This window comes from Athene noctua, chromosome Z, assembly GCF_965140245.1.
Source record: "Athene noctua chromosome Z, bAthNoc1.hap1.1, whole genome shotgun sequence".
Classification (NCBI taxonomy): Eukaryota; Metazoa; Chordata; class Aves; order Strigiformes; family Strigidae; genus Athene; species Athene noctua.
Window position 1 is genome coordinate 62665301 of NC_134077.1, and position 26676 is coordinate 62691976.

The following is a 26676-nucleotide window of genomic DNA, read 5'->3' on the forward strand; positions in this document are numbered from 1 at the left end:
ACTTCTCAGTATACAGTGCATACAGAGCAGGTAATTACCATTATTATACACTATTTCAGAAATACAAACGAGTACTGCGTTAATCCTCCACACACTTAATCACTGAAGAAGTACTTAATCACTGTGGAATGCACATTGTCACCCCACAGTAACCTTGTTAGGTCAGAAAAGCCCACGAAGAAGTCAGAGGATAATTTCTTCCACAGAGGAAACATTATCAGTGGTGAAATTAAGAGAATTCTTGCAATGGGGTGTAGCTTCTAGATGTAGGGTGATAGCATTTCATGTAAGCTGGTCAAAATCAACAACGCTCTCACTAGTACTGCTTTAGAAGATATTAGGGACCAGTGCCCAAGCAATTGTATTCAGTTGATATGTGTCTGCTCTAGTGAGGAAGATTGCTAAATACAGAATCCCTTTTAAGGTCTGTTTTAGCAAGATGGCAAAATGGAAAAGTTCTCTGTTCCTTCAGAAAGAGAAGATTATAAAATAAGAAAAATAGCAGGGGCTAATCTGTTTAAGATGGCAAAGGCAGAAAAGAGTTGCTGTACTGTTCCTTTTGCCTAGTGGCAGAGAAAAACTCTCCTTATGTGCAAAGGAAGGTAAAGGAGACAAGAACAGTTGTAAGTGGAAAGAAAACGGCAACCATCCTGGAGCTAGGAACATAGCAGCTGTTATGATCACTGACTTCTTTCAATGATCTTGACAAAGCAGCTGTAAAATTAACAAACACACCAACCCTTTCAGAAACGCCGCTCACATTACATACCTTTAATGTGTTGCAATACTGCGCAAAAGCATTGTGTTTTCACTAAAAAAAAGGTTATCAGTTAAAAAATAATGCTTATTCAGAAGTCTGTTACAGGAAAACATACTTTAGTAAATAGGCTACACTCAAACACATTTTACAAGTTTATTTTTTTTCCAGCCATTCCTACAAAGCTTCTATCAGTTAAAGGAATAATCCACGCCAGCTTTTGAGGCTCCCAGGTATCAGTAAAACAACTCAGTTGAAACAACTGAATGTGTATTTCTAACTTAGATTCAGCACAGCTCAAACCATGCTAGATAGTTTGTAAGAGAACACCCCATCAGTGAAAAAAACCAACCCGTTTTTCTTCTTATGAGTCTTTGTGAGGAGGTAAAGGGATAAAAAAAATAACCAACCCCAACCATTCTGACAGGAAACCTCTTTGAAATTGGTCTTCTTGATGCTTGAGTAGTAGTAGTATGCTTTCAACTATGAACAGGTTTCTTCACTGGGTAAGATATGACATGCAGCTACCAGCCATAAGCTTTAGTCCATACTGCTTTCTTCTTGTACTCTGCAAGAGATCTCAAGGCCAGAAGTGTAACTGTGAAGGCAAGGACAAATGACATTAATTTGTGCAGTCCAGGCTAGAAAGGATGTGATTCTCCCTAGTCATTTTACTGACAGGTATAGATTCAGTTCTCCTTTTACTGACTCTTTTCATGACTTTTTCACTTTCTGGCCTGACAATTTCTGATGCTACTTCCACTGTTCACAAGGCACTTTAGTCTCTCCACCCCTCTGAAATGTGATTTTGTACTCGGCCTTTCAGCTGCTTTACAGTATGTCTCCTGCTGCAATCGTATCACATCATTTAAGGACATTGAATGACTCGAGCGTGTCCAGAGAAGGGCAACGAAGCTGGTGCAGGGTCTGGAGCACAGTTCGTACGAGGAGCGGCTGAGGGAACTGGGGGTGTTTAGTCTGGAGAAGAGGAGGCTGAGGGGAGACCTCATCGCCCTCTACAGATCCCTGAAAGGAGGTTGCCGAGAACTGGGGATGAGCCTCTTTAACCAAGTAGTAAGCGATAGGACAAGAGGGAATGGCCTCAAGTTGCACCAGGGAAGGTTTAGACTGGATATTAGGAAGGATTTCTTTACAGAACAGGTTGTTAGGTGTTGGAATGGGCTGCCCAGGGCAGTGGTGGAGTCCCCATCCCTGGAGGTGTTTAAGTCGGATTGACATAGCGCTGAGGGATCTGGTATAGTTGGGAACTGTCAGTGTTAGGTTAATGGTTGGACTAGATGATCTTCAAGGTCCTTTCCAACCTAGTCGATTCTATGATTCTGTGATCTGCTAATTAGACCATCACTTTGAAGCAGCACATTGATCAACCAACACTGCAGAAAGTTTGAATTCAATGAGCAATGATTGAAGGGGAGATAGGAGGCACTGGGGAGGACAGAAGCACAAAGTACAATGTCTTAAGTCCTCTGTGCAGTTCACTGATTATAAATGCAATTCACTGATTCTGCAATTCAGTCTGAAAGGATCTCGCATTTAGGCAAAATCCAGTAACCAGACCAGTCACATTCTAGTCATCCAGAAAGGAGTTCTATGTTCTAGTACTTAAAGGCAAGAAAAAGCAATGAAAAGCTCAAGGAAAACAATGACTCATCTTAATCAGGGCATACTGAGAACATACTGTGTGTATTAGAATCTTCTGGTGTACAGAGGAGATTCTCCAACAAGCCTCAGCATTGCTTCTGGTGGAGATCAGCAGACAAAACAAAGGAATTTTAAAATTTATCAGAGGTACTAAAGATTGCAGACCCTCAAAACAAGACTAATTATCCTAGTAATACAAAGAACTTATAACCAGATTTCAAGAAGACATGTTTAGACACAACAAATCAGGGGATTCAAAGGAGGTGCCTTGTGTTAATGGAGAGAAGCACAAGTACCCTCACTTGAGAGGATTTGCAGTGTCCTCTTAAACTGATTTGCACAGACTGTATTCACAATCTGTATCTTTAGGTGAGCAATGGGGTGCAAGCTAGGGGCACCGGCCATTACTGTAATTCAAAATACCATGTACTTTGCACCTTTCTTTTCATACATCTTTTCAGCAACCCTCATTTCTCTATCCTTTCTTGTCAGACCACTCTACTAGGCTGTCATTGCTCATCTCCAATCCCTTCCCCACAGTTCAGTCTTCAGTTGCACCTGAATAAATTGTTGTGTTTTTTCTATTCTAGTACTGGAGGGTTTCCAAATAGTATGTTGCATTTTGTTTTTAAGGGTAACTTCAAAAACAATTGACAGGTCGCTTGTAGGACTAGATGTACCTTTATGTCCTTTGGATCTTCAGTGGTACATCATAAGCATCGGCAGATGAAACAAGTATAAGGAGGTGTTACATACAGGAATTGTAACGTACCTGTGAAGGTTTCCTTAAAGGCAAAATATAGCTCTACTACATGTGTTATTTGTATGGATTTACCTCACTCCTTTTAACAACTGGATTTTGATCTGTAATGATAGTTATAGAAAAATAAGGACTCAGTATAAATATCCTACCTTTCAGCAGGTCCGTGGAAGACTCTGATAATACTCCCTTAGGACTTTCCATCATATTGATCAGCCAGTCAATAAACTAAAGATTGAAATATAAAGGAAAACTTGAATTAAAAGAGCCTCTGTATCAGAGCACTACAAATTATTTTCAGTTTGACAGGCAACATCTGATTGCTGCTAAACTCTTAGTTACCTAATCAGAAGCAGTGGCCAATCAAGCTTCTATCCAAACACCCTAGAGTATGTCTTGCTGTCTGTGCAATTTCTCCTACAGCTGGATTGGAAACTCCCTTTGTTCCTTCTCATTACCTCAGAAATAATTTTTTGTAACGAAGACGACACGGTATACAGTTTCCTTCCATCTTGCCTGGCCACGCCTTTAAACTATTAATACAATACTTCCTTATCAGTCTCTTGTCCAAATGTTTTACTTGCAAGTCTTTCCAAACTCTTACTGACTTTGTCCCTCTCTTGATGTCTCTCTTTTCTGGCAGCACAGGGTACCTGGAGGACAATGTGGTATTTCAAACTTATCAGGATGATTTTCAGGGAATAGTATCAAATTCTTCCCTAAAGCCCAACTAGGCACTTGCATATTAACAACCTGCTCCTGCATTCCTCCCACATTCTGAATTTTAACTTCAGTGGTAACTCTGAGCACAGAACTGTATAGGAGACAGTCTTTAATGGATTCTGGTTTGCACAAAAGAGCTAACTATTAATCTATAGGTTTATAATGGTATTTCCACATATCTCAACCACAAGCAGCCTACAGTAGGCTTGCCAAATGAGGCAGTTTTCTACACTTATTTTCAGCTTACATTTGAAAATAAATGACACACACTACACACTGCACAGAAGACCTCTGACTGCCCTAAATTGGCTGCTGAGGTGACGTTCAACTGTACCTATTGCAAGGGGATCTGTCTTTCAGTGTTTAAAAACTGACTCGCTACCAGCAGTTGACAACTCTCCTCTCCCAGATGTACCCTCTTACAAGTTTGACTCCCAACATTGCAATGTTTTTTGATCTTCACATTTTACTTGAGAAACTACATTAGGTCTTTTGAGATGTCATATCTGATTGCAAATAAGGAAAAACAAGATCACAAATCAGATGCAATAGATAGAGAGGAAATAACTACTCCACCTAAGACTTGAGATGACTACTAAAAATGGGGTGGTTTGTAACTACATGCAGTTTTACCTTCTGTGTTTGTTCTTTCCAAGGCTCTTTAGTCAACAAAAGGTAAATGCTGTTCGGAAGGAGAGTGAGAGTTTCTTGCACAGCAAGCCTGTCAGTGGGGTGCTTGCCAATGTAATCCTCAGATAATTCTGGTAATACCTTTTGGTGCTTCCATGGTAACCACTCAGCACTGAGACCAAGCAGTAATGGTGCACCATGGTCAGCCCAGGCCACCACAGAAGCTGCAAAGAGCCACAGGAAGAAATCTATGCACTAAACAGGAAAGAGCCAAAAATACACTTTATTAAACGAGTAATACAGAAGCAGGAAATAAAACCAAACAAAAAACCCAGATGGTGGCTTGCTTCTCAAAACAATCATCTGAAAATTCAGCTAACATTCAAAATGCAAGAACTAAAAAGTTCTTAATACTCTCTTACGCTCAAGCCTTTTTCAAAATCAAACTAAAATATCTACAGAAAGAAAAGCAAAACCACACTCTTCTAAAATAATCCTTTAGATTAAAGCTGATCCACATTTCATTTTAAATGGGGAAATAACTTCTTTAAAGCAAGTTGACTGTCAAGGGAAATTGGAGATGGTTACCTCTGTGGTGCTACAAATGGTTGGGAACTATTGCAGCAATGGAACAAATGCCTTTCTGATCTAAGCGGCAGCTTATTTTATGTCCTCAACCAGAAGACTTAAATAGCTGAATAGATGTAACAATGAACAATACCAAGTTCCCTAAAACTGTCCAAGCCCTCTTAGAAACAGCAGCTGGACAGTTTTGACCTGCTTAGGCAGTTCTACCAGTGAATTCAAATTTTTCCTTTAATTGTTCTAAATGCAGTAAATTTAAAGCAATAAATTCCTTTAGTGACTGTTAGCTTTTTAAATACACATACACTAAAAAAAAAAAGAAAATAATTTCTCTGTGGAGGTAAGGTGACAATCTTCTAAAATATAAAAGCATGGGGAATAATACTTATTGCTGAGGTAGAAAGTGAAATATATCAAAACTTCCTTTTTCCCCAAAAAATTTTAGTATTATTTCCACAGCATTTACCTCTTTAAGATCAACATTTTCTAAGGGCGTTGACTTGTACGCTAAATTTCTGATGTAGCCCATCAGGTCTAGCAACCACTCCATTCTTTGCAACACTCCTAGAAGAAGAACAAAAACACTGACTCACATAAAACACTAGAATGTATTGTTTTTCATTAAAAGGCAAGCATAGGGAATCACCATAGCAACAAAGTGCTGACTGTGGAAAAAAACCTGATCACGAATATCACTATCACATTTGATTCATGGTTGCCACTGACAGAAGGCATGCAGGCACTTAAACAATACCAAAACTTTGCTTAAAATGCAGGCAACATACTCAGCACACAGAAAAAGGGAATGCTGAGCAAGAAGTAATGTGCATAATGGCAGCCTGCAGGTCCCACTAACCCAGTCTGCATATGTGATCACTACAGAAACCTAAAGCCTCCTTGAAGTTTTTGCCTCAGTCATCTAAGTCTAGCACTGATGCCCCTGCATGCTGGGCAAGAAGGTGGGGAGTGCTGTGAAAATCCTCCTACAGTGCAGAGAGGATCAGTCAAATACATTCAAGGCATGCAAATAAAATCAGCCCTCAACCCAAGAATGAAACATATTTCATTGATTCAGATCCTGCTGTGCAAAGTCTATTCTGCCTTCTACAACATAATAACCATCCTCACCTTTGAGACCATGTCACTTCATACAATACCATTTCCCCAAACTCTCTACATGTGTCCCCTCTTTCATGTTGCTTCCTGCAGCCTCACTTCACTCATTCAAAACTCACTACTGTTTGAAGTTCTTCAACCACACCTGGCAGGTAAGACATCTAGCAATATAATGCTTCGAAGTTGTTCTGTGAACACAGCCAGCCAAATCCTTCTGCCATGCAAAATGAGGCAGTCAAAATTCTTGCCTCCCCCTCTGTTCTTGCTTCTTCCTTCTTTATCTTCCTGTGTGATTTTGCTACTTCTCTTGCATCAGCTCCAGTCCATTATCAGACCCTTAGTTGAGCCAGCCCTACTCAGTAACATAACAGATAACTATCTGGTATGGTTATGAAGAGGCAGAAGGGCAATTTGTTTCCTGTGTTGAGTTCAGAAAAGCAAGCTATCTCCTTGGTTCAACCAGTCTCACAGGAACATGCCCCCACCTACTGTGTCACACACCAGCAAGTCAGATATTAAATCTGAATGTTAGCAGAGTTGCACTATTACACTATTAGTATGTACACTTCTAACACTAACTTACACTGAAAGTCTACAAAGACTAGGAAACACAGATCTAGTCAAAAATCTGGTCTGCAAACAATCTGGCTGAGATAAATGACGTGTAGCTCATCCACAGAAAAAGAACTGGAGAAAAACATAGCAGCAATGTTTGATACAAGTGTTTGAAGAGCAGAAAAATTCTTAAGATTGAGTAGTTTCTAATATGGAGAAATTTGGAAACACTTAGGTTTCCAAATCCACATCTTAAAATTATTTTAAAAGCATCAGTGTAGATCCCCTGATATCTGTTTATTTTGTTGTTGCTTCTTTAAACCTGACCTTACCTGTGTTTTCATGGCTCACAATACGAGCATGATAGAAACAATGCAAGAGCAACCATAAAATATTTTCTTTCTCGTGGTATCGTGCCACAGTATCAATCACAGCCCTCAAGTTCATCAGAGGCAGTCTGCCTTGAGAAATTAAATACAGTTTCGTGAACGTGGCCTTCTGTATATTGTTCTGCAAATGCAATTAAAAAACATGTTAAAGTAAAATATACCTTTCCTGTGGGAACAGTAGATGCTGCATTTCTCTTTATAAAAAAAGGGGAAAAATTCTTCTATTATGTAGCAGGCTCATTTTTCTTCAAGGCAAATTATGAAACAGAAGACTGTACATATTACTTTAACTTTACATGCTTCTAAATAGTCCAGTGAAGTGCAACTCAGTAAAGTTTGACTGTTTTTATACTGATTTAAATGTTACATTCCCCTTTAAATTGAAATGAACCAGCTTGACATTCTGGAGACTCAAGTCTTCTTGCAAGACAGATTCATTGCAGTGACAAAAAGTTTTTCTTAAATTGTCTTTCCAGTGTAGAAATAAGCACTCAAAGATACAAGGAAATGACAGTTTACCTTCCCTAACCTATTTAAATGCTTGATTCTCTAGTGAATCTGCCAGTAAACAGAACACGGGTTTATGTCACAGATGTTTGTTTATAAACCATCAAGTCCTTCCACACAGGTCATTTCCTTAGCATTTCAGCTGCTAAGAATTCCACTGCTAACTGATTCCACTGGTTAGCTAGAAGCTCAAAGCTTTTTTATTCCACTGTCATCCTCAGCGATCCTGTCCACCAGGAAACACTGAGTGTGAATGCAAATATAGTACATTAATCCAAGAATGACAGGTTGTTCAGTCCAAGCATGTAACTTTTTTAACAGAAGCAAGGATCCACCAGTTCAAGCACAGCTCATCACTGAGATGCATTTACAGTTTCAAGTAGGTGGCTATGTTAACCAAAGAGGACTATGGTCTGCTGTTAGCACCATCGGTCTGCGATTCAGAATACCTAACACCATTCCTGTTCTGCTAAAAAAGCCCTGCCTGAACTAGACCAAGTTACACAGACTCTCTCTTCTTAGTGCAAAGCTTCCAGGTGAAACCAGTAGTATTTCAGTTGCCTTGAGAAAGTTTTGGATACAGGCTTTTATCACTTTTGCTTCTCTCTGCTACCCGTGAATTAAAGACACTCTTACTTGCATGGTAGATAAAACAATCAATGCTCCCAATGGGTTAAAACACTCTGGTGATAAGAAAAATGGTAAGGCATGGTTGTTTCACATAATTTGGTGATAAAAGACCAGGATTAGAACATCATTACCTTAGAGACCTGGACAATGCGATCAATCTCTGAATCGGCCATTTCTGAGAGACATTTTGCTATATCAATATACATCTCGAGTTTACCTCTCTGGAAACAGAAAAATAAATGCATGTTTAGATGTATACTTCCAGGTTGCTTTACCATTAAAATTGGTGAGTCCAGGAACTTTGTTAATGATCCTGATGAATATTTAATCTGGTCTCTAGCCTCATTTTATTAATTTTATTTTAGAAATTCTGTATTTGCTGGGGACTTCAATGTACTTAACTACTAACGAATAATGGTATTTGAAAACTTTCAAAGAGTTCATTTTATTTTAAATGGACAAGTGTCCTTCCTTGGAGCTATTTTCTGTAGCTAGACAGTTTCTTTAAATTACTGTGAGAAGCTGAATCCTCTGTGGGGGAATTAAAAACCCCTTCTGATTGTTCTCTGGTTCTGTTTCAGTAACATTTATTTCAGTACTAATATGGTATTTTTCCATTAGCAAATCATTTATGAGGGAAAAGAGGACATTAAATTGGTTTCACAACTTAGTCATATTGTAAAGAATACCCGAAAGTAACTTATATTGAAATTATGCAGACACCTTAAGGACTATTACTGAAAATTCTGCATCTATTTCATGTTTCAAATTGGATGGGTGACCGCAAAAAGATGGGACTTACCATCCAGTTACAATGTTCATACACCTCATACTTATTCCTTACCTGAACTTCATTTGGTAGAAGCTCAAATATTTTCTCCACAGCTTGGCACAGAAAGCTCCAGCAGTACTGGGCAGGGTTTGGAAGCTGCATTGCCTGCACAAGCCCTTGTAAAACGCACTGGCAAATTTCTGGTTTTTTTGTGTCGTTCTTCACTTCAAACTGTTGTATCAAAACCACTTCTGTAAAAGACTGTAGTTTGTCTTCTGCAACATGTTTCATCCACAGAGGCAGGGACAGGAAAAGGTACTTTTGGGTTTTCATCTGAAAAGCAAAAACTTTTGCATCATTTCAGATTCTAGCTCTTCACTGACCTTCAACTATTGTTATAAAGGATGAAAGTGGCTCAAACACCACTTCAAAAGAGCACTCAAAGTCATAAATCTCAATTCTTCTTCCCTCTTTTGATGAATTGCTTGAATTAGGAAGAGTTCAAACATGTCAATCTTCCTTAAAAACTGAGGAACTTCCTTTCAATGAAACCTAGATATCATGTCTCTATTGACAGGACAATTGTGATTTCCCTATACAGTGCCCACAGCATTCCTACATAAAGCATACAGACTGACTAGACAGCCAAGGACAGAAATCCTAGCACCATCTCCTAGCACCATTAATACTGCTAGTTAGTAGGAAGAACGAATAATTACCCACCCTGTCGCTGAGCTCATCCTGTGCTCTCAAACGCCCACTGCAGTGAGAAACTGGTGCTCAGAAATAAAATCTTTCTTTTTTTGGTACCTTTCCAACTACATATCTTAAAATTGCCACCAAGTGTTTGTATATTTTTGAAGACTAATAAGTTAACAACTCCAAGACAAAAACACCCCTTGAAGAGCTGGAAAAGATAGAAGAGATCCACAATGGATTTTCTGCGAATTGTCATGAACCCGCTCCTCAACTTGTATAAACTGACAGAACTGCAGTGTCAAGTGCACTTTGGGATTCAGGGAGTTTACATAGTGTAGCATGGAGTCCATTTTGTACCTCTGTAAGAAGAACTGCACTGTAATAGAGTGTAAGCTCAAATTTGATTATACTATAGGTTAGTCTACTGACTATCTACAGAATTAAGGCAAGGTTTTCAAGAAGTAACACATTTTACTAGATCAAGAGACACTGCTGGAAGAAGCAGACAAGCTTATGGACAGACAGGTTGGACTTAGTTTTCTAACACTATCAGCTGGTATAATAAAAGATAATTTCTTCTCCTTATGTGCCATGCCTTCTTACATCTCTAAGTCATCAGAGATATAGCATGAAACAAGAGAGAGAAAAAAGGTCTTAAGCAATCTAAGTAAAACCGATGTAGCAGAATTGAATTTCAAGACCACAGAACAGCCCTTCTCTCACTATAAATATTTGCTAAACGGTGCAGAATTCTGAACCCAGTAATCCTTTTCTGGTGAGACATCCTAAGCATCATTACTGAGGAATCTTACAGGTGAGAGGTGCTGAGGTCCCACAGATTTCCTGGCATACATACACTGAGACTGTAGACAAGGGGAGGCGCCACCCACATCCCCAAAAGCATTGCTGCATTTTGAGATGACTGGGCCTGTGTCACAGCCAGTTGAAGGCAGAGATGTTTCACCTCATCACCTAAACCAGAAGAAAACAAACAGTTATGAAGAAATTATTTGCACTTTAAATTTGTTCTCAACTCATAATATAAAGGAGGGTTATTGTTCTGCTAGAGCACTAGATTAAAATTCACTTTTCTAGAGATGCTGCTTAAAGCTTTTAACACACACATGTTAGAAGTCTCCTCTTCCCATTCATGCATCTTCAGCAAGAAATCTCAGGATTTGTCCAAGTTCATTTCAATTCACTCAAGAATAAAAATGTGGTAATGGTAAGAAAAGTAAGAACGAAAAAACTCCTTGCCAAATAAAAAGAAGATTTAATCTACAGAAGGAGAAATGAGTCAATATTCCTTCCTTCTAAACACAGAAGTAACTAGCATTTGTTCACATATTTCTACTCTTCCATGTACCCCATGTTCATATGTCACGGAACAGAGGTCAGTCACTGTTACTGCTGTGGGTGTTTGGTGGCAGCATTCTCCAGGTTAACATGCAGGAAGACCTTACAGTGCATAGAGATTATGATGGTTATGGATTTTTTTTTCTTCTTCTTTAAAGTCCCCTTAGTGACTGGTATAGCCTGTTTCTTAATAGAACAACTATTCATAAACATGTTGAAGAGGTACTCTGAGCAATGGCATTGCTTCCACACAGTTCATGACTGCCACAGCAACACAGGACAAACAATTTAAGTATGATACTAGTATTTGACCCATTAGACAGAAGATACATTACTGTTAAATGTCAGCATAAAACTTAAAATACGTGCTTTGCAAGTTAAAATCTTCTTTCAGTAATGAAAGTGGCAATCTGTATAGAATGACTTTTATGAAGTTCACTAACATTAATGCATGAATAAAGCAAAGATTTAAGAGTCTAGTGTCAGGCTCTCTGAAATAAAATATCTTATATGGGAAGTCATTTGCAGAACTTGGAAAGGGTAAAATTGTAACAAGAGAGTTTGGTAACCAATTCAAAAATTCTCTCTCAATAGCTTGAACTGCTAAAACACAGATTATGATTTGCCTATGACTCTTCACTTCAGAGCTCTACTAAATAACAAACAGGTTCTACTTCAGTCAAGCTATATGGTTTCTGCTCAACAACAACTGCAATAAACCTTGTAAGACAGGAAAGCAATCTGTTGTCTTCAATGTTTACAGATGAACAAATCTTCATGGTAGAATTTATGAAACATATAAAGTTCATAAAAACAGACATGGATAAGTGACCTACAGAATTGAGTATATAGTCTAATTTTCATAAAAATATTCATGACATAGGTTTTCTAGGAAGAACTGTGTTAGAGTGCCACATTTCTAGGTGGACTGTTAGGTCATAATACAACTGTTCTGCATTATACTTTCTAGCACAACATGAATATTGTTCATTAGCACACAGCAAAACCTGCATATAATCTAGAGAAGGGTGTGCAACTTCCACACTAGAGTGGGGACAGACAAGAGAAATTATGTTTAAAAATGCAGACAACGATGCTGCCTGCAGTCAATAAAAACACAGCCACAAAACCAATGTACTGTTTCCTCCGGAATTCCCCTGATTTACAAAAGTAAGACTCCTAAGTGAAAAACAGGAATACAAAAATCCCCCATACATTTAACAAGTTTCAGCTATTCATAAGGTTGCACACAAATTTGCATCAGCATGGACTGCAGAGCTCAGCAGAGTAAATTCTCTCACACTTACAAAAGGTTTTAGAGTCAATTTTCAAGAAACCCAAGAAAACAGAAGTTGCAGCTCAAGCATAAGCAAAAATGTTTCATGTGTAGCCAAATCTTTTGGTATCTAGCAAGTAGTTGATCCTTATACGACAGTTCCATGATTTCTAGTGCTTATACACTAAGTATAAAGTAAATAAACACCAGAAAGAAAAAAAAGAAACAACCTTCCATATTCTGGGCTCTACAGCACATCAATTTAGACAAAACAGCACTTGCCCAACCCAACTGCAAAAGAATCTGCAAGGTCAGTAATAACAGTTACATAAATCTGGAGAAACAAAACTCAGTGGAATCAAACAAGGGAATATGAAACTTTGCATAGTAGTTTGTTGTTTGGGGTTTTTTTAAGGAAATGAGTTTGAAACTCATACACTTTTATCAACCAAAACAGGCCCTGACAGATATCCTGAGCAGAAAAATATTATACAAGCTGTCCAACACAATACTTCAGGATCAGTTACTGTCCAGTATGAAAAAAAACACTTTCTTAGAAGCACTGACAAAATCTGGATCATGATGGAGAAAGAGATATGCTTTTCTCTGTCACCCTGTGTAATTTAGTAAAAAGTGTATTTCAGACCAGTGATACCTAGATGAACTACAGAGAAGTTCAAACTTGTGATACAGTTGCCTGCAGCCTCTGACACAGGCACCAGACCAGCATTTAGTGGGTACTGAAAGTAAGATACAATTAGTTGAGTTTCATGATGGGCTCTTCTTACTGTAAATGGTTCAAATGAAAAATTCAGTCAAATTTCACCAGTGTTTTAGGGAACTTCCAATGCTGCTCCAACTGCTCAGCTCTGATCTTCTCTAGTCTTGAGTTAAAACAGTGTCCACACAGTGATCACAAATACATGCTTGAAAACGTTAAAAAGTTGGTCTTGAAAGCAAACACTTCAATCCCTGCAATAACTTAAAGCCATGAAGTGGGCTCTAAAGTTTGTGAAAGCTGTGTTAGTAAAGAAGTCTTGTGACAAATACAAAAGAGTTAACAGAAAACTAATAATCTTACCAAAGTTTAGCCTCATCAAAGGAGAAAGAATGGATGCCCAGTTCACAGGTGGATACTGATGGCTTTCTCCAACTAATGCAATGGGTGCCAGCGCTACTTTCACCAGCTCAGCTGGGACACATTCGGGGCCTACAACAGAAGACTCAATCAGGAGTGTGAATTTTACACACATACACATTTGGTTACACAGTTCAGGAAAAAGATGTGAATGCTGCTCTGAAGACCAATCTGTAGTGAAGAACTGAAAAGCATTATAAAATTAGTATTGTTTCTTTTTAGTTGTATTTTTGTTTGGTTGTATTTTTAATATTATTGTCCTATCAAAAAAGGCTATTTGCTACTGTTAAATAGAAACTTTCTTGTTCCTTATCCTTGAACCCATTTACGAGTTAATTACACATATTCCTCATCTAGTAGGGTAGTATTTTTGCTTTTGTTCACAGGAGAACAGTGAAGTTTTCTGACACTGTTTTCCTTCCTCATCCTGTAAGTGCAGGCCACCAAAACTGTCAGGCAAGTGCTAACCTTCACTACATACTGTGTACTTAAACACAAGGAGTTGACTCTGTGAAAGTCCTCCTGGAGGCAAGGCATGGACAATTTTTACTTTCACTGAAAGCAAAGCCTACTTCATAGGGCAGCAGTGAGCTCACTTAGCTCCACACAGAAATAATCTTCTCTGCTTTATCTCCCTTAAGACAGAACTCCAAGACATTTCTCTATTACTAGAACTCCTCATGTAAGATCATGCTTTCTTCAAGTTCCTTTGCATTTGTAATACATAGCAGTAACCCATTTGAATACCACTCTGGTACAGAGAGAGGGTCTTAACCTAGATCATGGAAATAAGGGGCAGCATCAAGTTTGCCTGATGATGGCATATTCCTGAGGATACATGCTAACACACAGTAATTTGACCTTCATTCCACAGGGAAGATACATCATCTCACAGACACAGAAGGAAGGGGAAAGGGTTTAAAAAGTCATGAAAATTCAGTGGAAAAAATTAAAGCCCTAACTACACAATTCTACCTTGTCTTTTTGAGTGTTATCAAATTTTTTCTTTGAGATTAAATATACCACATTATCGAAATTCAAATCAGTATTTAGAGAAGGTCTCTTAGCAAATGTAAGTGGGTTATGAGGGTCACCCTTTATAGGCATGACAAACTCCCACAGGGATACTGTAGTTTGATCCCTTCTTACCTTTCTTTCCACCTTCAATGGCAAAGTCAATGGCTGCCCTGATAAAGCTGTTTTCAGGCAAGTAGCTAAAATCTGGAGGAACTGTGAAGATAAAACCACTGTTTATATACAAAAACAAGTCAGCAGAAATTATATCCTCCAGCTCCCATGTAAATTCAAAGGCCAAACTGAGCTATGCTTGAGCTAACTAATTCTGTAGGTGTCTCAAAGGATTCAGATCACAAGATTATTGATAGATGCAGTGACCTTTCCACTTTTAAAGCAAGCTAAACTTCTGTGTTGGTGAGAGTTGCCAAGTATGGAAAAACAAATTCACTCACCAACTAGAAAGCCAGGGATAAGAACTTCCTTCAAATGTTATCAGCCACAGCAAGTCAGACTTTTAAAAGTGAGAGCTTCAAAAGCTTTGTAAGTTTAATACAACAGAGACATTCTGTATCTATTCAACCTCAGGCACATGTGCCAAGATTATACAAAAGTAGAACTCCAAGAAGCTTTTTTCCTGTAATGAGGAAGTTTGTCTACACTTCATATTATTGGTTCTCATCTTGGTTCACACTGAACAGCTTCCACTTCATTAATTCCGTCATATTACTAGCATTTCATCAGTGGTGTAATCCTACCTGTCTTTTATCAATAGATATTGAAACAACACCAGAAGGTAATGGTGTACTGACAGAATATGAATAGCAGTGCTAACTGCTACACTGAAATGGCACAGAACACTAGTTTTTTGACTCCAGCTAACCAGAGAAGATTTCTAGAAAAATATTTTTGAAAATTTGGTTTGCTCTTGTTATGGACCAGTTTTTAAGTCTTATTTTTTTTATACAGTGGGAAGCGCTCAGACAAAGAGTAGATTAATCAGTTCTCAGGGCATGGAGTGCATAATGTAGATGTGAAACACATGTGCCATATGCAGTGTAAAACATGTCTACAATTTAATAATAAAGACAGGAGCAATATACAAATGTGACCAGAATAACATAGAACCTTACCTTGATCCTGCAAGTAAAAACCAGCACACTGATTACTGCTTCATGTTACAGCCTTTAGGTCTGGCACACAGGACCATGAGATATCTCATCCAAGGGCTATCATGTCATTTAATAGGGCTGCAGTGTCTAGCCTGTATTGTCTAATGTGTCCCTTGCTGCCTTTTTAGCTAGGTGCTACTTTTAGACATTCTTTAAGCAGCAATAATAAAGCATCTTACCAGATGCCCTGTTCTGGGTAGAGGATGAACAGGACATATAAAGGCATCCCAACAGTACTGCTGCATTTGTCTGAAGGCCAATCTGCCCCGAAAAACTGATTACCTGTTGGGACAATAAACCACTAGTTAGACAAACTTCCCTACGTTGCCTTACTGAAGCTGGACACAGACATTACACAGTTTCTTTAAACATATTTGGCCTGTTTGTGCAAGGTGTCAGAGTACTCTAGTGCATTAGCCAAAACAGGAAACCTTCTTACAGAGGCTACCTTCTTACCTGTATAAGGGTTCTGATGACTTCACTCAGCTTACTTTGAAACTGTGAGGACTGAATGCTCTCAGATTTCAGCTGCCAGAGAAAAAGAAAAAACAATTATGTGAATTTTATGTGGGAAAAAAAGAAACAGCAAAGCAGAGAACAGGTACTGAAAAGATGTTACATCTGCACATGTGTCTTTTTGTAGGGGCTGGAGAAGAAAATAAAGTCTACGGGGCTGTAAACTTTTCCCCAGTGGCACTGCACATGGGTTATATGATGGGAAAAAAGAACAGAGCCCATTTTAAACACTGTAACACTTGGTTCATATCCAGTGCGACTCACTATTGCATAAATGGGATGCTCTAGTATATAACCACTGCTGTAAGGATGCAGCGGATGTCATTCCATCTTGCCTTCTAGACAAATTTCTAGAAGAGATATAGGTACCATTTTCTTGCACATTCTCACCTGTATCATGCCTCCTTCAGAGCCCACCAGTGCAACCAGCCCATTGACAGCAGCCAGACGCTGCATTGTGGGAGAACCCTAGAAGTGTAATTCATGATGAGTGAATCAATGCAGTCATTCATACAACACTACTGTAAGACAAAACACTTGTTCTTCCAAGCAAAAAACCATGACTGCTATCACCTGTACACCTCAGCCCAACAATCTTTTCAAGTTAGAATTCAGCATGCTGGATAATTATTCATCCCTCTCTTGGTGAATGAAGGCTTTATATGGAGCTTCCCCTGACTTGCCCCCCCAATCTGAAATTATCATCTGTTTCTCCCTCTCATATCACCTTCTACTAGTACACCCTGTATTTCACAAATATGTCAGTGCAATACAACTCTGAAGCACTCTTTACTGATACATAATTTCAGCTGCAATCTTAATGTGTAAGTTTAGAGTTTGATTTCAAACACACTATTTTTGTTACAACGAGATAAATGAAGATTATTGTAACAACTAAGGCACTATAACAACCCTTCTGTTAGTCTAATTTTGCTAAGTTGCACCTAATTTCACAAGGCATCTTCATTTAATAACCTAGACTTGATGCTTGGATATTGCTCCAAACTAGTAAAGATGTCCAAATTGAAATCTCATTGACATAAGCATTTCCAATAAATCATCCAAACAGAAGAGAAACTTTTTTTTTTCCTTTAGCAAAAAGCCCAAAGATATATTTTTGCTTCCAAATATCAATCAAACAGCACATTCACATAGTTCTAACTTTTCCTAGCATGACTCCTGCAGAAGCAAGGAAAATTACGTCCCTACTGTCCGTTTAAAATCACACCACCGCCACCCCTGGCAATAAACAGAATATGTATTCAAGCTCCTTTACCTCTGCAAGTACAATTTTTATCCAGGCTGGCATTAGTCTGTTACTCAGGTCTTCAGCTTTCCCATGACCACAAGCTGACAATCCATGTACTGCTGCACCTAGAGCTAAAGCAAAACTGTGGGTCTGTAAGGTGAAAAATACACATCAAGAACCAGATCTTCCAAAGGATTCTGTATTCTTTTTACTATTTATTATTAAAAAATACTTATTATTTCCCAATAATTAGAAGTAATGTCTTTGTATAAAATACTGGATGCTTTCTTAATTCTAGTATTTTTCTCATGTCAAGTGACGAAGAATTTTCTGAGATTAAATATTAATCTTTGGCACACAGATTGCTCTGGAGCCTTTATTTTAGAGCAGACTTTCTGATACAAAGATAAAAAGCTGTAGCAAAGATAGTCTGTTTTGACTTCCTACTTTCCAGATTAAAATTTTAAACAGTGTTTAGTGTAATTGCAGGTTTTGATTCAAAATTACTGCCTTCCCCCCCCCCCCCCCCCCCCCCCCTTTTTTCTCTGGCAAGTATTTAACAAAAAAGAACATAAACTGAAATATGGATAGTATTTTTGGCATTTTTAGAGAGCAACCCTAGGACACTAGGGATGAAATAGACACCGGGAGGCAGCTGTGGTTATGATGCACTGTCTGGAGGCTAAGAGAAACCACAGCAGATGCATTTTCCTACCAAGAAAAATAATCTAAAGAAACACGTTATAAAAGAGACAAAAAATGGAAGGATGCAGGGACTAAAGACATGAAGAACTCAAAACTTCCCCTCTAAATGAAATCAAACATACAAAATCTGTTTCTATCCCACTGTCTGGTAATTGCTATACGTGTGTGGACAACGCATCAATGGAGCAAGGGGTAATCTTGGCAATTGCATGGTATCCACAACACACTCAGTATTAATTACTGCTGAAAGTAGATCGGTATAATTTTCTTGAAGTTACAGTCTGGGTAAAGCAGTATCCAGTATTAAATAGGTAAGAGAAAACCAGAAGTGAATCAAAGCCCAAACACTGAATTATGACCTGCTGATTATTTTCCACTAAGGTCCGTAGCTTGTTCATGGCCTCCTCAGCCTCAGCTGCCTCTATGATTCCAGCACTGAAAGAAGAGACAGAAGAACAGGCCACAGAATAGGCAAGTACCTGAAAAAGAATTATTTAACCTGTTAACCAATACCTGATCAAATTCGCTAGAGCACTGTGCACACAGAGCAAGGTGCCAGCATAAAAAAAGTAATGACATTTTCAATTTATACTTTTAGATGTTTACTCCCTCTCTGAAAAACTCTTCATTGATGTTAACATTAAATAAATACAACTAAAGCTTGGAAGTACTTCTGGTTTTATGTAGGTCAAACTCCTCATCTTTCACACAAGTGTAGTTATTCTTCTCAAGATAAGTATCTGATCATTATTTATGCCTGTGTACACAGCATGCTGTGAGATCCCATCAGGGCTACAAGCAATTCCACAAGGCTGGAAGAGAAACATGTAGTAGAAGTGTCTCCCACACACAGTGCAGGGCACTAGCCTCAGATCCTTGCAGAATTCACAAGTGACACTCCTCTTCTGTTCCTCAGCCTTAGACATGATGAATATGGAAATGAAGTCTGAACTTTCAACAAGGCAAACAACTGTGCCAATTGTTTAACCCTCTTTGTACTGAAGCTATGCAAAAGAACAACATATGACCATTAAGGGAAGTAGGAAGTTGCAGGATTGACAACAATTTGGAGTAAGTAATGCTGAGACTGTACCTCTTGTTGCAGCAAGAGAGCTACCTCTCGCATACAACATTATATCCCAGCCATTTATAGCTCTGAAAGAGACTCTTGTGCATTTCATAAATACAGTAGCATTCACCCTAGGGTACTGGCCAAATTTTAGTCTTGTAATTATCTGTATAATTCATCAAAGAGATTGTAATTGGAAAGGGTAGGTTTGCTTCTCATCCCAGACTATGTCATGATGTTAAACAGCTGATGCCTTTCCCCTCAGAAGCTGCTGCACTGGGCCGAGTTTAAGATCAGTAAAGCACTCTGAGATCTCTGAGGAGAGATAAACGATCTGTAAGTCATTTTAATGCATGAACAGTAAACTGCAAAAGGCAACACATATGTACTGCCAAAAAAAATCAACTCCATAAAAGACCACCTTTAATAAAGAGCTTTCAGAGCAGTACCAAGAAGGGAAAGTCATTAAGATTACATCTCTCACTCCCTTAGAAAGAACAGTTATGCAACTCAGCTGTTGGGCTGCTGCAGGCTTAAACACATCAGGTGCAGGGTTGGTTTTTTTGTACGAAACACCTGCTTATCCTGATTCATGTTTTCTGTTGTAGACTCCAATTTAATCAGTTTTCCTCCTCAAGTTTTACCTCAACAAGATTACAGACTTAGTGCATGGACCATGTCAGAACTTACTGGACATGTTGGAAAATCTCTCGGAGAAGGGGAAGAGCATCCCCATAGGCTTGCCAAGCTGGTGAAGAGGGCTCTAAACAAAAATTGCCATGTCATCTCACTCCTACCAGCTTGAAGCCAGAGCCAGCAATAGATGCCCAGAGCCTGGAGAGGGATCACAGGCCATCAGGAGAGCACCTGAAGAACAGCACAAAGGAGCTCCAGCCAGTGAGTTAGCCTCATCAGAGGCCCAATTCAAATGCTTCTATGCAGTAGCATGGGGAATAAACAAGAGGAGATAAAAGACATGCACACGCATGCAGGGCTACTATCTTACTGTCATCATGGAGATGTGATGTAATGACTCCTAAGACTGAAGTGTTGGCACGGAAGGATACAGGCTCTTTAGGAAGAATAGTGCAGGGCAGATGAGGATGGGGTGTCACCCTCCATGTCACTGACCAGCTTGAGTGCATGGACCTCTGCCTGGGGATGGATGAGGAGCCAACTGTCTTGGTTCAACTAGGATAGGGTTAAGTTTCTCCAGAATGTGGGCAGGGAGCTCTAGCTGGATTATTCAATACCATGCTGATGTCAGATCCAGGCACCGAGCACGGGAAGAGCTGGGGGGACGTGTGGTGTTCTTGGTCGGTACCCTCACCTGCTGTACTCAATGTGGTATGTCTCTTATTCTGCTCATTGTTATTACTGTTATTGTTGTAGTTGTTTGGTTTATTATTTGTTACACTGTAGGATTAAATTTTTCCCTTATTTCAACCCCAGGTTTTGTATCTCACTCCCTGCCCTGTCCGGTCCGAGGATGAGGGAGGGACAACAGCAGCATGGTCTCAGATCCCAACAGGGCCTAAACTACCACAGTTTTTTTGGCGCCCAACATGGGGCTCGAGAGGGTTGAAATAAGAATCAAAAAGGGACAGACCCTAACCAGAGTGTGTTAGATCAATCTGTCAGGTGCAATTTTTCCTTTTTCATTTCTACTGTTTGATAAGAAATATTTGCAATGCTGGCCCACTTGCTTGCGTGGTGGAGCTGGATTAATCCTTATATCCAGTGTGTGTTACCAGTGCTGGTGTTTGTTGTGGGTAGAAAATGTGTAAAGGGTCTTGTTTTGCTGTACTGGCTACTGACTGATTATAATGTGTTTGTATCGCTGTGTGTGGGGGCGGGCCGGTACCTGTTTGCTGCCTTTGCTTTTGTTAGGGGTCTCACCCCCTGTATGAGTGAGCCAGAGGAAGAGATCCTCTTGGTTTTTGAGACTTTCAACTATCCTTGGAGCATCCAGGCCAGTGTGTTTGCAGTACAATGCTTTCTGGGTGTCTGCCAGATCTTGTTTTGGGCCATGCGGCACTTCTCTAAGTAGCAGTAGCAGTGCCTGGAAACCTGCCCCGAGGTCAGATAATAGTGAATGGCAAGGGGTGTGGGAAAGATGGGCAAATGCCTGGGTCAGTGGTCACCCCCAATGTTTTGGAATTTCACTCCCAAACAAATGCAGAGCCCTGATAGGCAGAGTGCTTAAAACAGGTGTGTTGCCAATCTGGCAAAACCCAGGAGACACAACTCACTGCAATGTGTTGGGGACTTGCCCATGCCTACCGTGTCCTTTTTAACATTACTCACTGCCCTCAAGGGGGAGAAAGGGCTGCAGGATCTGAAAATGAACTTACTGATACAGCAGCTGAGCCAGAGAGACAGCCAATGCCAGTATTTCTTGCCCCCATTACTGCAGCAGCTGGGCCAGAGGGACAAGACGTGCCAGTATCAGTCGCCCCGATACAGAAAACCAAATACACCAAAAAGTCAGCCCACAAAGTAGGGGATGGAGATGAGCCAGGCCAGGTATGGGAACAGGAGGAAGGGCCAGAGGTAATCACCCAATCTCTATCCCCGAGTTGTGAGATATGCGGAAGGATTTCAGCCACCTCTCAGGCGAGCAAATTTTCTCCTGGCTGCTCCGATGCCGGGATAGCAGAGCTGGTGTTTTTGAATTGGAGGGGAGAAAGGCCAAGCAGCTGGGATCTTTGGCCACGGATGCTGGCATTGATAGGGAAACAGGGAAACAGACTCAAACCCTCAGCCTTTGGAGGCAACTCCTGCTCAGTGTAAGGGAGAGGCAGCCCTACAAGGATGATGTCCTATGCCAGCTAGGCAAGTGGACCAACATGGAGAAAGGCATTCAGAATCTCAGGGAACTGGCTGTGTTTGATATGGTTTATGATGATCTGAATGATGAGCGGTCACCTGATGTGGTGAAAGTTCCTGAAAAGTACACCAGAAGCATATTCCAAGGCATTAGCAGTAGCGTCCTGGTGGCGAGACACCCACACTCAAACAGTGGAGGAAGTGGCTGGCCAGCTCCGGCAGTATGAGGGAAATCTCCTTTCCTCTCAACATGCCTTGATTTCAGCTGTTAAGGAGCTGTCTCAGAAGCTCCAGGAAATGAAAGAGGACATGTCTGACATTCCACCTGCACAGGCCAATGTCTCAGCCGTCAGAAGTAGACACTTCCCCACCCAAGAGCAAGGCAGTAGAAGGTACACACCATGGGGCACCCTGTGGTTCTTCCTCCGTGACCATGGAGAAAACATGAGGAGGTGGGATGGACAGCCCACTCCTGGCCTAGTTGCATGAGTAGAGCAGCTGAAAGGGAAGACCATCACAAAAGGGGAGTCCTCCAAGAAAAGCGCAGCTCCAGTGTCCAGTCAGAAATCCCCCAGACAGAACAGAATGGCCAACGGAATAAAATGGCAAGATGGGCGTTGCCACATCCCAATGGAGGTGATAAACAAGATAACAGCCATGGCCCCACCAACCTCTAAAAAGGAGACTCAGTCTTTCCTGGGTGCTGTGGGGTTCTGGAGGATGCACATCCCCAACTACAGCCTGATTGTGAGCCCTCTCTACCATGTAACCCGTAAGAAGAACGATTTTGAATGGGGCCCTGAGCAACAACAATCCTTTGAACAAATTAAGTGGGAGATTGCCCAAGCAGTAGCCCTCGGGCCAGTCCGGGAAGGGCAGGAGGTTAAGAACATGCTCTACACCGCAGCCGAGGAGAATGGCCCTACCTGAAGCCTCTGGCAGAGAGCACCTGGGGAAACCCGAGGCTGACCTCTAGGCTTTTGGAGCCGGGGATACAAAGGCTCTGAATTATACACTAATACTAATTACACACCAACTGAGAAGGAGATACTGGCAGCATATGAAGGAGTTCGAGCTGCCTCAGAACTGGTCGGCACTAAAACACAGCTCCTCCTGGCACCCCGACTGCCGGTGCTGGGGTGGATGTTCAAAGGAAAGGCCTCCTCCACACATCATGCAACAGATGCCACGTGGAGTAAATGGGTTGCGCTGATAACACAACGGGCTCGAATAGGGAACCCCAGCCGCGCAGGGATATTAGAGGTGATCATGAACTGGCCAGAGAGCAAAGACTCTGGGATGTCACCAGAACAGGAGGTGACACGTGCTAAGGAGGCCCCACCATATAACGAGCTGCCGGATGAGGAGAAGCGATATGCCCTGTTCACTGATGGGTCTTGTCGCATTGTGGGAAAACATCGACGGTGGAAGGCTGCTGTATGGAGTCCCACACGACGGGTCACTGAAGCTGCTGAGGGACAGGGTGAATCGAGCCAGTTTGCAGAGGTGAAAGCCATCCAGCTTGCTTTGGATATTGCTGAGCAGGAAAAGTGGCTGAGGCTCTACCTCTACACCGACTCGTGGGCAGTGACAAATACCCTGTGGAAATGGTTGCAGCAATGGAAACAGAGCAACTGGCAACGTAAGGGTAAAACCGTCTGGGCTGCTGAAGTATGGCAGGACATTGCAGCCCGGGTGGAAAACCTCGTTGTGACGGTGTGCCATGTGGATGCCCATGTACCCAAGAGTCGGGCCACTGATGAACATCGACACAACCAGCAGGCAGACCAAGCTGCTAAGATCAGAGTGGCTCAGGTGGACTTGGACTGGCAGCACAAAGGTGAACTGTTCATAGCCCGGTGGGCCCATGAGACCTCGGGCCACCAAGGTAGAGATGCAACATACCGGTGGGCTCGAGATCGAGGGGTGGACCTCACCGTTGACACCATTGCAGAGATCATCCACGGATGTGAGACGTGTGCTGCAATCAAACATGCCAAGCGGGTGAAGCCCCAGCGGAATGGAGAGCAATGGCTGAAATAGAGATATGGAGAGGCCTGGCAGATCGACTACATCACACTGCCACAGACCCGCCAAAGGAAGCGCCACGTGCTCACAATGGTGGAAGTAACCACTGGATGGCTGGAAACTTACCCAGCGCCCCACGCCACCGCCTGGAACACCATCCTGGGCCTTGAAACCCAAGTCCTGTGGCGACACGGCACCCCAGAGAGAATTGAGTCAGACAACGGGACCCACTTCCGAAACAACCTCATAAGTGCCTGGGCAGAAGAGCACAGCATCGAGTGGGTCTACCATATCCCCTACCATGCACCAGCCTCTGGGAAGATCGAGCGCTACAACGGACTGTTAAAAACCACATTGAAAGCACTGGGAGGTGGGACCTTCAAAGACTGGGACATGCATCTAGCAAAGGCCACCTGGCTAGTCAACACAAGAGGATCTGCCAGTCAAGCTGGCCCAGCTCAGTCAAAACCTCCACGTGCTGTAGATGGGGATAAAGTCCCTGTGGTGCACATGAGGAATGTACTGGGGAAAATGGTCTAGGTTAGTCCTGTGCCAGGCAAAGGCAAACCCATCCACGGGATTGCTTTTGCTCAAGGACCTGGTTGCACCTGGTGGGTGATGCAGGACAACGGAGAGGTCCGATGCGTACCACAGGGGGACTTGATTTTGAGTGAGAACATGCTGTGAATTATATTGTGCCTTTGTTAATTGTTTTGTTATTGTTAACTGCTAAATGGCAGCTGGACATGATGCAGATGGTATAGAATAAAGGGTGGATTATGTCTTGATTCAGCTAGGATAGGGCTAAGTTTCCCCAGCAGAGAAGGGGGAAGGGATCTCCAGCCGGGTTATTCATACCATGCTGATGTCAGATCCAGGCACCAAGCGCAGAAAGAGCTGAGCTGCGGGGACGTGTGGTGTTTATGGTTGGTACCCTCACCTGCTGTACTCTCTGCGGTATGTCTCTTATTCTGCTCATTCTTATTACTGTTATTGTTGCTGTTGTTGTTTGGTTTATTATTTGTTACACTGTTGTATTAAATTTTTCTTTATTTCAACCCTGGGTTTTGTATCTCACTCCCTGCCCCGTCTGGTCCGAGAGCAGGGGAGGGACAACAGCAGCATGGTCTTGGATCCTGTCAGGGCCTAAACCACCACACCAACCAAGAGCTTGTGGGTCAGGATTAAAGGAAGGGCAGGGACAGATGTTATAGTGGGGATCTGCTACAGGCCACCTGACCAGGAAGACCAAACAGACGAGTCCCTCTATGGACAGATAGGGGCAGCCTCACGTTTAGTAGCCCTGGTCCTCCTGGGGGACTTCAACCACTCACATCGATGGCAACGAGTTTCTATAGGTACATCTTTCTATAAAAGAAAGACTAGGGAAAATGTGGGACCCCTCTGGAAGGAAAGGGGACACCTGATTACCCCAGACAGGGAGAAGACTGAGGTACTCAATGACTTTTTTGCCTCAGTCTTCAACAAGTGCTCCAGCCACACACAAAAATGCAGAAGGCAAAGGCAGGGACTAGGAGAATGAAGAACTGTCCATTGCAGGAGAAGATCAGTTTTGAGACCATCTAAGGAACCTGAAGGTGCACAAGTCCATGGGACCAGATGAGATGCATCCACAGGTCCTGAAGGAATTGATGGACGAAATGGTTAAGCCACTATCCATCATACTTGAGAAGTCGTGGCAGTCCAGTGAAGTTCCATCTGACTGGAAAAGGGGAAACATAACTCCAATTTTTAAAGAGTGGAAAGAAAAAAAAAAAAAGCAAGACCCAGGGAACTACAGGCCAGTCAGTCTCACCTCTGTGCCTGGCAAGATCAGGGAGCAGATCCTCCTGGAAACTATGCTAGGACACATGGAAAATAAGGAGGTGACTGGTGTCAGCAACACGGCTTCACCAAGGGCAAATTGTGCCTGACAAATTTGGTGGCCTTCTACAACAGGGTTACATTATTGGTGCATAAGGGAAGAGCAACTCATGTCATCTACCTGGACTTGTGCAAAGCATCTGTCGTGCACGACATCCTTGTCTCTAAATTGGAAAGACGTGGATTTGACAGTGGAGAAGGAATTGGCTGGACGGTTGCACCCAACGACTTGCTGTTGTCCAACTGGAGAGTGGTGATGAGCAGTGATGAGGCATTCCTCAGGTGTTGGTATTGGGACTGGCGCTATTTAACATCTTTGCTGGTGACATGGACAGTGGGATTAAGTGCACCCTCAGCAAGTTTGCTGATGACACCAAGCTGTGTGGTACAGTTGACAAGCTGGAGGGAAGGAATGTGTTATCCAGAGGGACCTGGAGAGGCTTGAGAGGTGGGCATGTGGAAACCTTCCAACAAGGCCAAGTGTAAGGTCCTGCACATGGGTCAAGGCAATCCCAAGCACAAATACAGGCTGGCTGATGAGTGGATTGAGAGCAGCCCTGTGGAGGACTTGGGCATGTTGGTGGATAGAAAGCTAAGTATGAGCCAGCAATGTGCGCCTGCATCCTAGAAAGCCAACTCTATCCTGGGTTACATC

At 41.6% G+C, this 26676-nt stretch overlaps 1 protein-coding gene across 3 annotated transcripts in view; it reads right to left on the minus strand.

Annotated features, from left to right (window-relative positions):
* Positions 1 to 899: 899 nt before the first annotated feature.
* The window catches only part of FOCAD (focadhesin), a 141536-nt gene continuing 115759 nt past the window's right edge, over positions 900 to 26676 (minus strand). For all 3 annotated transcript variants that reach the window (XM_074932293.1, XM_074932294.1, XM_074932295.1), the window contains 15 exons: positions 18571 to 18690; positions 17534 to 17656; positions 16648 to 16725; positions 16198 to 16269; positions 15921 to 16023; positions 14705 to 14785; positions 13499 to 13627; positions 10642 to 10757; positions 9159 to 9419; positions 8446 to 8535; positions 7121 to 7298; positions 5584 to 5681; positions 4536 to 4787; positions 3332 to 3407; positions 900 to 1355 (listed from right to left, as the gene is read on the minus strand). In XM_074932293.1, the coding sequence (XP_074788394.1) occupies positions 1282 to 1355; positions 3332 to 3407; positions 4536 to 4787; positions 5584 to 5681; positions 7121 to 7298; positions 8446 to 8535; positions 9159 to 9419; positions 10642 to 10757; positions 13499 to 13627; positions 14705 to 14785; positions 15921 to 16023; positions 16198 to 16269; positions 16648 to 16725; positions 17534 to 17656; positions 18571 to 18690 (1851 nt within the window). In that variant the 3' untranslated portion in view covers positions 900 to 1281. The remainder of the gene's footprint in view (positions 1356 to 3331; positions 3408 to 4535; positions 4788 to 5583; positions 5682 to 7120; positions 7299 to 8445; positions 8536 to 9158; positions 9420 to 10641; positions 10758 to 13498; positions 13628 to 14704; positions 14786 to 15920; positions 16024 to 16197; positions 16270 to 16647; positions 16726 to 17533; positions 17657 to 18570; positions 18691 to 26676) is intronic.